This window comes from Zonotrichia albicollis, chromosome 6, assembly GCF_047830755.1.
Source record: "Zonotrichia albicollis isolate bZonAlb1 chromosome 6, bZonAlb1.hap1, whole genome shotgun sequence".
NCBI lineage: Eukaryota > Metazoa > Chordata > Aves > Passeriformes > Passerellidae > Zonotrichia > Zonotrichia albicollis.
Window position 1 is genome coordinate 29,029,847 of NC_133824.1, and position 12,041 is coordinate 29,041,887.

General features: G+C 44.6%; 1 protein-coding gene across 17 annotated transcripts in view; it reads left to right on the forward strand.

Annotated features, from left to right (window-relative positions):
- The window catches only part of PAPLN (papilin, proteoglycan like sulfated glycoprotein), a 54,546-nt gene that overhangs the window by 23,275 nt on the left and 19,230 nt on the right, over positions 1-12,041 (forward strand). For 12 of the 17 annotated variants that reach the window (XR_012580826.1, XM_074542936.1, XM_074542920.1 and 9 more), the window contains 11 exons: positions 403-518; positions 1,875-1,935; positions 2,180-2,282; positions 3,190-3,320; positions 3,642-3,765; positions 4,475-4,555; positions 5,577-5,749; positions 6,278-6,401; positions 7,519-7,645; positions 8,318-8,383; positions 10,359-10,566. Coding sequence is in view for 16 of the 17 variants with exons in the window: in XM_074542936.1 (XP_074399037.1) it covers positions 403-518; positions 1,875-1,935; positions 2,180-2,282; positions 3,190-3,320; positions 3,642-3,765; positions 4,475-4,555; positions 5,577-5,749; positions 6,278-6,401; positions 7,519-7,645; positions 8,318-8,383; positions 10,359-10,566 (1,314 nt within the window). In the remaining variant the exon portion in view is untranslated. The remainder of the gene's footprint in view (positions 1-402; positions 519-1,874; positions 1,936-2,179; positions 2,283-3,189; positions 3,321-3,641; positions 3,766-4,474; positions 4,556-5,576; positions 5,750-6,277; positions 6,402-7,518; positions 7,646-8,317; positions 8,384-10,358; positions 10,567-12,041) is intronic. The other 5 variants (XM_074542933.1, XM_074542931.1, XM_074542932.1 and 2 more) reach the window with 2 other exon arrangements.

Below are 12,041 nucleotides of genomic sequence, written 5' to 3' on the forward strand. Positions count from 1 at the left end.
ATTGGGCTTAGAGGCAAGGATTTGGGTTTAAGTGGCTGTATTGATCTAGTGTGGAGTGACAGTGCTCAGAGTCCCTGAAGTAATGATTTGCCTTTGCTGCCTTGCTGAGAGGAAGATGTTATCTTCTCTTAGATCGTTATTCAAAAGTGCAGAAATTCTATGAATAGACAAACAGTAGAAGAGGGATTATGAAGCTGGATGTGCTATATGGCTTCAGCAAGCTAATACTCCTGGATACTAGAGACCTGATCTTTCTGATGTACTACTGTGTGCCACTTTTCATGTTAGGAATACAGCACAGCAAGACAGCCTTTTTTTGCAAGGGAACACATAGGATTTCTGCTTCATTTTCTTTTGTTGCCATGTCTTTTTGCTATGTCTGTGGGATTTTTTTATTCCCAGGGCCGCCGGATGAAAAGGCAGCTTGATGTCTGGGGGAGCTGGGGTGAATGGAGCAAGTGCAGTCGGAGCTGTGGCGGTGGAGTCAGCTTTCGGCAGCGGCACTGCTATTCCCAAAGGTGAGGGCTAACCCCTTTTTTTTTTTAATTTCTTTTCTTTAAATGTGTTGTAATGCTACTGAGATCCTGCAGTTATGTTCCAATGTACATCCAGAAAAAAAAGTCTTAGTGTTTGATCCCAGGGGAATGAGGCCACTTTGAGATGAACCACAGTTTCAGTGTTGTCACTGCTGTTTTGTGTAGTGCCCTCTTCAACATGTGCTTGCTTTGGCTCCTTTGATAGACCACAGCAGTTTCTCTGTGAGATCTGAGGCTGTGCAATCAGGGGATTGGCATGGTAGCAGCTGCTCAATCAGGTGTGTGTGGTAAACCCTAAGGGAGACGGAGAACAGGCCAGAGCAGTTGGTTTCTCTCCTGAGAGCTGGTGACAGCACTGAGGTTTCCTCAGGTTTATGATTCCCAGGATGGTAAATTGCCCCAGAAGAAATGGAAGAGTGAATTTGGCTCAAGCAGTGTTAGCACTGTGCCACCTCATTTGCAGCTGGGTCAGCTGCATCCTAATGAGGATGATGACTGGTACTGCACCTGTTGGGAATGATGGACTGTAGAGATCTTGTTGTGGATGAAAACAAAGCAAAGGAGGGAAAAAAAGCCAGACTCTCAAAAATGTCCTGAAAAAAACAGCCTCTCTCTGTTTAGAGAAATGAGAGGAGGTTTTGTAATAGAAGAAGCCAGAGTTATGAAGCTCCTGCTTCCCACAGAGAATAAAGAAAGGTCTCTTTTGAAGGCTGCCCATTGTGGTTTATACCTCCCAGAATCCCTGAAGGCCTGTCTCTCCATTTTAGGAACACTGAAGTGTTAGGCATTGATTGGTTTTTTAGATCAATTTCCTTCATAATTGTTACTCTCCATAATCCTCAGCTGGGGTCATTCGACTGGACTAAGGGTATTGCACACTTTCCATAGGCATGTTTCACTCTCCCTAATAAGGGACCTATTGAGCACAAAAAATCAAGATAAATGATGCACAAAGATATTCTGAATTGGCCACTATCTTCGTGCTGCACATAACATGTATCTCTTTCTTGTATGAACAACTGGACTGTTTGCTGGTGGATGATGGACTAAAATCTCAGCTTCCATTATTTAGTTGAAACGTGACCCTGAAGAGCTGTACTGCAGTTTTTCATGATGTGTGTCTCATTCATGCCAGAACACAAACCATAGCATAAAATGCCACTAGAAAATGCCAGCCTGCTTTAATGGTGAAGAAGTGCATATTAGTTATTTTGCTGTTTCAGGGAACTCTGTGAGGGTGATATGCTTGGTGTGAAGGTGATTTGTAATGTCTGCTATGAGATGATTTTTTGCATGTGTATTCTTCAGAGAGCTCCATGTATTTTTCCTGTGTTCCAGGACAGAAGGTCCTTCCAGTTGTGTTGGACCAACACGAAGCTATCAGTCATGTAATGTTCAGGTATGGTTTTAGTTTTTCTTTCCTGTTGCTGCTTTTCCCCAGACAAACATCATTCTTATTCAGAAATAAGATGTGATTATTAGTTCCTGTTTCTCTGATGTTAGTACTGGATGCAGTTCATTAACAGTATCCATTCAAAAGTATGTTGAAATTATGCCCCAGTTTGAAGGAGCATTTTTATTGTACACTTTATTTTCCTCCTTTTTTATAATACTCCAATACAAATACTTTCTCTTCCAAACAGAACTGCCCAGAAGGTTCCCGGGATTTCCGGGCAGAGCAGTGTGCAGAGTTTGATGGGACAGAATTCCAAGGCAAGAAATATAAGTGGCTTCCATATTATGGAGGTAATGATAAACATGTGGGGTTACACTTCATCACTACCTATCAACAATATGTTTTGAAGTGACTGTAATGATTTTTACTGTAGTATTCTTGCAGGGTACTCTTTAGTTGGAGTGGAGGGCAGGAGTTGGCATGGAAAAAAATCCTTTTGCCAGCAGCAAAGCATTGCTGTCCTGAAGACACTGGATGTATGGGCCAAGAGACAGCATTGCAGCAATATGTACTTGTTTCTTGTAACAGCCAAATCTTTATTATTCCTTCAGAAACATTGCTCAAGGAAATCTGGAACTGCTTGCACCGAAGTTCCAAAGTATTAGGGGAGCAGAAGTTCTGCTGTATTTTCCAATACGGTCAAAAGAAAATTAGCAGGGCACAAGGGCAACAAATGTATGTAATTAACGAGTGCTTCAGAAAATACAACATCTCTTTCATCAGACCATGCTTTCTTGACAAAGCAGCTCAGAGGGCAAGTGTGGGAACCAGGGGTCCTTGCTCTGAGCTTTGATATGGTATCATTCACAGTTGGTTAACAAATTATGAGGGATTTTAATTATGAGGGATTTTAAGATAGATTTAAAAGGGTTTTTTGTTGCTTGTTAAAATAACAGTTCTGTATCAGCACTTGTTCTCATTCTAGAAAGCCCTGTACTCCAAGGGAGTATAAGAGCGATCCTACTAAGGAATAACCAAATATCCACTTAGACCAATGTCCTCTAAGGAAATATTTGTGTACAGTAAGATTTTACTAGAGTATTTTTCCAGCCTCCAGCAGTTTGTGACCGAGAAATTAATTCAATATCTGCCACTTAGTATCAGTAGACCCCTCTGTTTCTGCTCCTGTAATCTAGAACTGGGCTCCTGGTCCAGTATCAAGCTATTATATAATGTTTCTTTTTCTTCTTCTGCCAGCACCTAATAAGTGTGAGTTAAACTGTATTCCCAAGGGAGAAAACTTCTACTACAGGCACAAGGAAGCAGTGGTAGATGGGACTACCTGTGAACCTGGCAAGCGAGATATCTGCGTAGAGGGAGTTTGTCAGGTTAGTCATCTCAGTACTTCCTTCATTCATCATTGGGTCTGTCAGTCTTTCTGTTGTCTCCCTTTGTTCTACTTGACCTTTCATCATAGCATCAGAAAAGGTGAATCACTCAGTTTCAATGTGCTGAGGAGCATCTGGATAGCATTCATCTGGCTCTGGCTGTGAAATAGTAGATAACAGCTTTGTTGTTTTCTCTGCCCTATCCTGACTTTCCGGGCTCCCTAGATTCAGGCTTTCTCAATAGATCTGTCCAGCATTTGACCTTTTTTTCCCTTTCTGTCATCGCAGTTTATTCCTACTAATGCTCCTGTGCTCTGACAGGCCGTTGGCTGTGATAATATGCTGGAATCAGCCAAGAAGGAGGACAAGTGCCTGAAGTGTGGAGGAGATGGCAGCACCTGCTATGGTGTGAAGGGCACTTTTGATGTGGCCAGCCTCCCCAAAGGTACAGATGATCCTAGGTAGTCTGGGCAGGTGAGAAGGAAAGAGTTAAACCAAAAATAAACTGCTACAAGGGCTAGTGGGGACACTTGCTCCCATGATTGTTATGGGCATACTTGGATGTTCACTTGAAATATCTGTACAGTGCGTGGCCTTAACATCAGAAAAGATACTCTTGGCCTTATCCTGGGAATCACTTTGTTAATCTGTATCCACACTGGAGTACTTGCCATGATGCTGATGGCTTTCCCCACTGCCTCTCCAGCAGGTGCTATAAATGCACCACAATAACATCACCACACACTGCCTTGTAAGGCTGTCCAGTGTTTTGATAGCCCCACCAGGACATATGCAGGGCTAGAAATGGGACTGCATCTTCTGCATTTGGCCAATTTTGAAAAATTCCAAGATGTCATCTGCACTTGTGGTCACATCTCTCCAGTATGATTCTTGCTGAAATCCCAAGGACTTCAAAATATAGCAAATGGACTTTTCTGAGGTGTCATTGGAATTTTTTACGCATGGACTGATCTGTGGATAATGTAGGGTGAGGTTATTCAGTATGCAGTTAAAGAGATGATGGAAATGCTTCATGTCACCATCAAAATCTCATCTAGTTGTTCAGGCACAAATGAAGCCATGAACATCTTTGGCACAGGGGAGTAGCTGTATGGCACCCACAGTCAGATATTGAATAATCCTTTTTTTTTCAGGTTACAATCAAATCTTTATTATCCCTGTGGGAGCTACAAGCATCCAAATTAAGGAGGTTAAGCCCAGCAGGAACTTCCTAGGTATGATTGATGTCAGAATCTCTGTATCAGTCCATTTGGATTTCAGCCATTATGCTAAAACCTGGTTTTGAGGTATGGGTTTACCTTGAGGGCTTGATATGTCAGAGTGAAAAACTGAATATCAGAATATTGAGTATCCTTGAAATGTGAGTGATGCACAACTCTGGGCTCCACATTTACTTCATATTTTGTCCTATGGAGATCTTGCTGTTCACATTGAGACTTCATGCCTGTAACTTACAAGGAATCTAGCTGATCTAGCCAAATTTGGCTGTGAGCTCTGTTTGGTGAATGCAAACCCTACCTACTCCTGCCATCTAGAAGTTTGGAGTGGGCATCTTTTCTCCATAGATTTCTTTGGAGCATTTGTACAGCCTCCAACTCTGGTCATTCTGCAGAGGGGAAAAAGGAGGGAGAAAAGGCCTTGCCTAGATGTCTAGACAGGGCTGAGGAAATTCCAGTGGATAAAGCAGATACTCTTCTGCTTTCTGAGTGTTCTATCACTGAGTGCTTAGGACAAATTAGTCTGGTCACATTTTCCTTTGTAGAAAACTGGATTCAGAACATATCTTGCTTTCTGAATAGAGTACTACTATAGTACTAGTATCTAATAGTACTATAATATACTATAGATATAAAAACACATCTGTGTTTTTATCTATCATAGTATCTAATGAACTAGATAGTGGTGTAAAGTCAGTGGAGTGTGAATCCCACATCTTAGTGGTAAGAAGGACAGAGGCTGGCATCGGCTGTGCTCCAGCAACTAACAGTAGGGAATGCAGAGGCAGGGCAGGAATATGCTGGAGGCATTTGGCTGTGCAGCAAAAGATCTTGATCTGCAGCAAAGCTGGCAAGAACTACTGTTTGAACATGATTTAGCAGCTTCTGCTAAAAAAGCCATACAGGGAGGACAGCACTTATGGAGGATGGGCGGTCAGTCTCATTTGCTTGTGACACAGTATTGAGTGGAAACAGGAGCAACCTTGTGATCCTTTCTCTGGCATGTGGGTTTGTCCAGCTGTCAAGAATGTGCGAGGGGAGTATTACCTGAACGGGCACTGGACCATTGACTTCAGCCGGGCGCTGCAGGTGGCCAGCACGGTGCTGCACTATGACCGCAACTCTGAGGGTGATGTGGCCCCAGAGCTCCTCCATGCCCGGGGTCCCACCACAGAACCCCTCGTCATTGAGGTGAGAAGCTGTGCCTTCCCCTGCTGACACTCTGCTCTTGCTTTGCATGGTGGGAGTACGCTGGGAAAAACTGAAGACGAGATGGGAACCCCAGGAATCTTACAAGCTAGCCCACAGAAATAGCATTTATTGCTGCTCTGGTCCTATTGCCCAGAAATAAGCAATGTTGGTTTCCTGCCTATTCCTTTGGGCACTGACTTTAGGGGAGATAAGAGTCAGCACCAAATGGTGTTGGGACAGGGACAGGCTCCAGGACACTGCTTGTTATGCTGTGCTGTAGGGCAGGCTGTACTTGCTGTGAAAGGTGCAGCTGGATCTTCTAAAGCCAAGAGGGATGAATGCACCCTTCTCTGAAAAGTAAGTCTTCCTCTCCAGAACAAGATAGAAGGCAAGAAGAAAATCCAGTGCAGAGAATTAGTGCTTCTTGAATAGGAGGGGTACAAGTCAGCTGGAACCCTCAGACATGGTGAGGAAATGCTGTGAAGATGAAAAGTGTAATTTCCTTGATTTCCTCCCATGCTTCTGCAGCTCATCAGTCAGGAGCCAAACACCGGGGTACAGTATGAGTATTACCTGCCCCTGCAAGGACAGGCCTCGGGTTACAGCTGGAGCTACAGTTCCTGGAGTGAGTGCAGCTCCGAATGTGGAGGAGGTAAGGGGAAGGTAACGAATCCCTGGTGGCTGGTGTGGGGTTTATATCCACCTGCAGGCAGTGTGACAGTGTGCTGCCCTCTGCAGCAGCTTCCCAGCAGTCTCCTGCTGGAAGGCAGAGCAGGGATCCACAGGGTGTTGCTCAAGTTTTGTCAAGGGAGGGTTGTGCATGGAGTCACAACAGGATTGGCCCATGCCATGTGGCCTATGCCTTGTTCTTATTTTCCATTTCTTAGCCCTCAGACTTATTTCTAGGACCTGTTAAGAATCTTCATAGATGGCCTTTGTTTTGATTTGCTTCAGGTCTTCATAGTCTTTTCAACCACTTGAGAAGTCCTCTCCAGAGAGACCTGGCCTACATTAGTGAATCACATCATTCTCCTCTGCCACAGCCTGGATGATTCCCCCTCTCCAAGAGGACTGTCAGATCTCCTAGGGTGTCCCATCATATTCAGTTTACAGATTCCTCCATGAGCAACATTATGGATTTTAAGCTTAAAAGAAAAACAAACCAAAAAACTTCAATCACTCAAACAAAAAAACCCTCACCAACTGATTTGTATATAGAGTTCTTATCAGCCTCTTCTGATCTTCCATCCTAATGGCTATTTTGGCAACTTTTGCCATATTGTGACAGTAGGTGCTAAAGTTGGCTGGGCACTCATAACCTGTAGGAAGCATGAAGAGTTGTAAGTTTTACTCCCATATCCAGTCCTCACAAGACTGACCTTTTTAGTCTAACAGGAGACCCCCAGGTCTGCTGTACACTACACACATCTTGCAGGGCTCCTTCATGAGCAACTTACAGGTAGGGCACTCGCCTCGTGAGTCTCGATCCATAATATAACAGGAAAGTTCCCCTCAGCTACACAGAACTGTACTGTCTCCCTTGCTCTTCCAGCAGACTCCTATACTGTGGGAAGGCATCATTTGTCCATGCAGTGAGAGACAGAGACCTGCCCCTGTCTCTTTTCTGGAATGGTTGGGACAGGTGTGGATTCTACACAACTTCTTGACAGACAAGAAACTTGTCTTGCCAACCCAGTGTATTGCTTCTGCTACCAAACTTAGTGCTGGGTGGCTTGTGTTGATCAGATACTCTCTTGTTTGTCCCCCAGGTTTCCAGTCCCGCTTGGTGTTTTGTACCATAGACAATGAAATTTATCCGGACTATATGTGCAGGAATAAGCCACAACCAGACAACAACCGGACGTGTGGCCATCAGCCTTGTCCCCAGACAAAACGGTGCGATTTCTTTCCTTCTTCTGGGGTCTGACTTCTTCCTGAAGTGCTATTGGAACTGAGAAAAAAGTGACGCTCTCACGTCTGCCCTCCAGCATGGCTCTCTCCAAGGAGGTGCTTCACTTCTAAGAGAAAACCAAAGATAAAAGATTGGGATGATAACACAGTGATGAGTGAGGAGATTTCTGTGCGCACAAGGAAAGGGCTTAATACATTCCGTGTTCATTTTATAGACCAATTAAATTTGCCTTCCAAAATAGCATTGTGGAAGACAGTTGCCTAGCCCATGTAGGAGATATGAAACAGATTCTCGCATTTTTCTTCTCTTGAGCTGGAGCCTACAGAGTAGAAGGTCTGAGTTGGTGTCATTTTATGTCATTTCTGCATTCCCAGTGTGTTCCTTTAGAAAGGGACGAATCCTGGAGTCTTTTCATTCTCCAGCATTTTCAAACCCCTTCACCCAGCCATTTCCACCTTGTTCCTTACAGCTGGCTTCACTTGGCTCTTATGGGCACCCAGGGCTGTAACATAAGCATTAGCTGTGTGTGTCTGTGTACCATTGGAGGCCTCTGAGAGCACTTGTGTGTGAGAGGGCACCTGGGAACATTTCTGAATACGTGTTAGCTTGTAGCTACTTGTTTTAAGTTCTTTAAAACCTTTGTTCTGTATATAAAGGACTTCTTACATCTACCTGCCGCAAGCCTGGAGTCACAGCGGTGCACGGAGCTCTCAGATGAAGAGGTAACAAGCAGAAGGAAGTTACAGGAAGGCAGCTGCTCTCTTCTGCTCTCCACCTAGTTCGCTGAAATCATAGGGGCTTTCCTCTTTGGCACATGTGGTAGAAGTGGGTGTTGCTTTGCTTTTGATGCTTGCCAGTGAAAATGGTGGTGGAGGGTGCTGGCTGGCAGCTTTGCTTAGGTGGCTGCACGTGCCTCTGGTAACTTGATTCTTAGAGACTGAGAAAGGGACAATTTCTTCATAGCTTTTGACTGCTTATTCTCATGTTTTCTCTGGAATCAGGGTAAAGTTCTGGAAGATTTTTTTAAATTTAATTTAACAAGATAAAGAAAAGAACATAAAAGAAAAGAGAGCATGATTGTTTGGGCAATTATAACATTGGCCAGCATGGCATAGAGAAAGACTTGGAGTTTCTTAAAAGCTCTTCTTTTTGGATGGGCCCTATAGCAGGCATAAAAGAGCATGTAAGATGTGAGAGATACACTAATGTACACTAAGATATGAGAAGTTAAAAGTATCAAAAGCAAAACAATTGTCCCCCAGCAAGCTGCTAATAGTTTAGGACTGGCAATTTTTGCCCTCTGATGAGGGTCCCAGCCTTATGGCTGACCTTATCTTACAAAGGAAATGAACCAAGGGTCAGAGAAGTCTTGTTCCGCAGTTTAAAGAAGCTCTAAGTTATCCCATCTGGTTGACACAGCCTTTCCAAAAAACTTGATGAATAATTTGTTATAATTATATCCTGCAACCACACCATTGTAAATGGCTTCTACTGAATGTATTTGTTCCCTTTCCAAAGGAAAGATTTTATAGTGAAGGCCATTCAGTTTGCGGTTGACATGTGCATCTTTAGCAACAAAGAAGGATGTTTTTAGGAGCTGACCATGGCAAAGTCTACTGTGGAATTCTGTTAGGATGTTATCGTGAATTGGCTGGCTGAAACCTGGTTAAGGAGTGGCAAGAGCCGGGCTCAGGAAGTAGCTGGAATGCTGGGGGAGAAAACTTGAACTGCTTTCATTCCCTGGCTGGGCCTTACCTGGCCATAAGGGGACATAGCAGATGGCAAGCAGATCACCATGATGCTGCCTCTCCACAACCAGTGCCTTTGGACTACACTGCATGCTGGATTTGGGGATGAAACATCATCTTGTCCCTGAAGCCAGGCCATGCAAGGTGTGGTTTGAGCTACCCAGCTAGTTCTGAGAAGCTGGGGTGGCCATGGGCAGAGATTTTAGTATCTAGACAGATTGTTTTGTGGATACATTCCCCTAGTTAGCAAGGGTGTATCATTTCTGCAGCAGCTTCAGCAACAAAAGACAGGAAAAATCTATTTACATTTTGGTGGGCTTTTTGTGCTGCAGTTAGAGAATTTGACTGATGGGAGGAATAAACCAGCTTTCTGCTGGCCGACAGTGAAAAGTTAAGCACTTCTGAGAGTGCCTGGCATAGTTTGCGGGCAGAGTGAGGACTTGGCTTTGTTTTACTGTTTCTGATAATATCTGGAGTGTAATGTGTGGATTAGGCTCTTGTGGTAGTTTTGGTTTTTTTGTTTTTTTGGGTTTTTTTGGTTTTTTGTTTTTTGTAGATATGGATTGTTCTCTTTGAGCCTTTTCTTTCCTTTTTTTTTTTTTTTTTTTTTTTTAATGTTCTGTTCCAGTCATGACATTTTTACAGACATCAGGAGACCAAAAGCCATGGAAAGGGATCTTCCCCTTCTGGAGAGGCTTTGCATTTCCAGAAAAACAAGTGTTTTTTAGCTGGAGATATGTCTCTGGAGTAGGACTAATGCTCTGCATTGCCAATTAAGCTGGGCACGCTTGGTCAAATGGGAACTCGCCTCTGGTTCTATTCTGCAAAGGGACATAATCTCTGTTTGATTTCTACAGGGATGTGGCACCAACTCCTCTGTGCCTCTGTGCCTCCAAGCAGTTTGGCTTACTTTTTTTTTTTTTTTTGTGCTTGATTCTGTGACTTGCAGATGGAAAACGGGGGAGTGGGGCCCCTGCTCAGCCACCTGTGGCAGGGGCACCCAGAGCCGCTCGGTGTACTGCGTGGCGTTTGACGGGCAGAGCCCGCAGGGGGTGGTGGATGACACCGAGTGCATGGCCTTCGCCCAGCAGCCGCGCCGCAGCCAGCCCTGCAACCTCCGGCAGTGTGCCACCTGGAGCACGGGGCCCTGGTCCCAGGTCAGTGCCCCCGGGCAGCCAATGCCCTCCTGGCACCTCCAGGAGGAACAGCTGCCAAAGCTTAGGGAGAAAGAGCCAGGCTCCTCTTCTGGGACTACAAAAAGCACGTGTCCCTGGATAGGTGGTGTGCAGAGGGGTAGAACTTCTCCCTGCAGCCCTCCGATGCCCTCCTATGAACATACCCCTGTTCCTCAAAGCTGCGCATGTCCCTGCACCTCTGCTCTTCTCATTGCACGTCCCCTCTTCCCTGGTCTGCCAATCCTTTCTCCACATCTGTGTTTTTATCAGGCCCCCCGCCCCCACCTGGCACTGGCTTGGTTTCTGAGCCAGGCCTGGTGAAGTCGGAGCGCTGGCAGGAGAGCCTCTGTCCATCCGCTGAGGACAGGCAGTAGCATGCCCTCCTCCGCGAAACAGGAGCTCATGGCTTCTGCCTGTGCTAGTTATTTCCATGGTTTTTGCTACCTTGCATCACCAGCCAGGACAGCAAAACTCTTGAAATACTGGTGACCTGCTGTTTGCTGTATGTCTGCACAGGGCTTCTCCAAACACAGCCATGTGGTGCATTTTTGATGCTTGTGTGCATTTATGTCTGCAGGAGTGGAAACAGCTCAAACTGTACACACTCAGTTCAGCCAGACAGCTTTTAGAAGGCATCTTACATTCCAAGGGCTTAGAAAGTAAAGAGAATGTCTACTCAGTCCCTAAAGTACAAGTGACTTTTCCTCTATTAGAAGAAGTGCACGCATGCTTGCCACACTTGATTTGCAATCTAGTGGTTGCACTTAGCCTGAGTTGTGCAACAGCACAAAATGCAACTTTGAGGCATGATCACCCAGACTGGAAAGTCCTTCCACCCCCTCTTTCCCCCCACCTTGTGGGATGTGAGGTGTGAACTTTGGGGTTGTGGAGTAAGAGTGCTGTTTGGGGAAGGCACCAAGGGGCACGTTCTTACAAACTGATGTCTGAGTAATTCATTCCAGTGTTCTCAGAAGCAACTGTGTTTTGTGTACTCTGAGTTAAAAGGTTACTCTGGTAAATGAATGGCTGAAGCTCAGCTGGGAAGCTCATCTGAAGTGATTCAGACTGTCCCCAAGTTAATGCTCTCTGTAAGACACCTTGGTAATTCATGTAGAAGTAGGTTGGATTCCAGGAAACACCACTGTGAATTTAAGAGGGTGTTGAAAATGTCACAAACTAGTTACTGGTATAGAAGTTGTCACAGCTCCACGCTGTAAAAATAGAGCACAAGTCTTCAAACAAAAGACATGAGCAATATAAGAACCTAACCTTTTACTTTCCCTAAAATTCTTCACCCTGCATTGATTTTAATCACATGTAAATAATATGAGTTTACAGATATTTTCTACCATGTCTTGTTCTCAATGTATTTTGCAGTGCCTGGCATTTTTCTGATATTTTTCAAAATTCATCCTCCACATCTCCTTTGGGGAGACATCAGGAGTAAGTATGTGAAT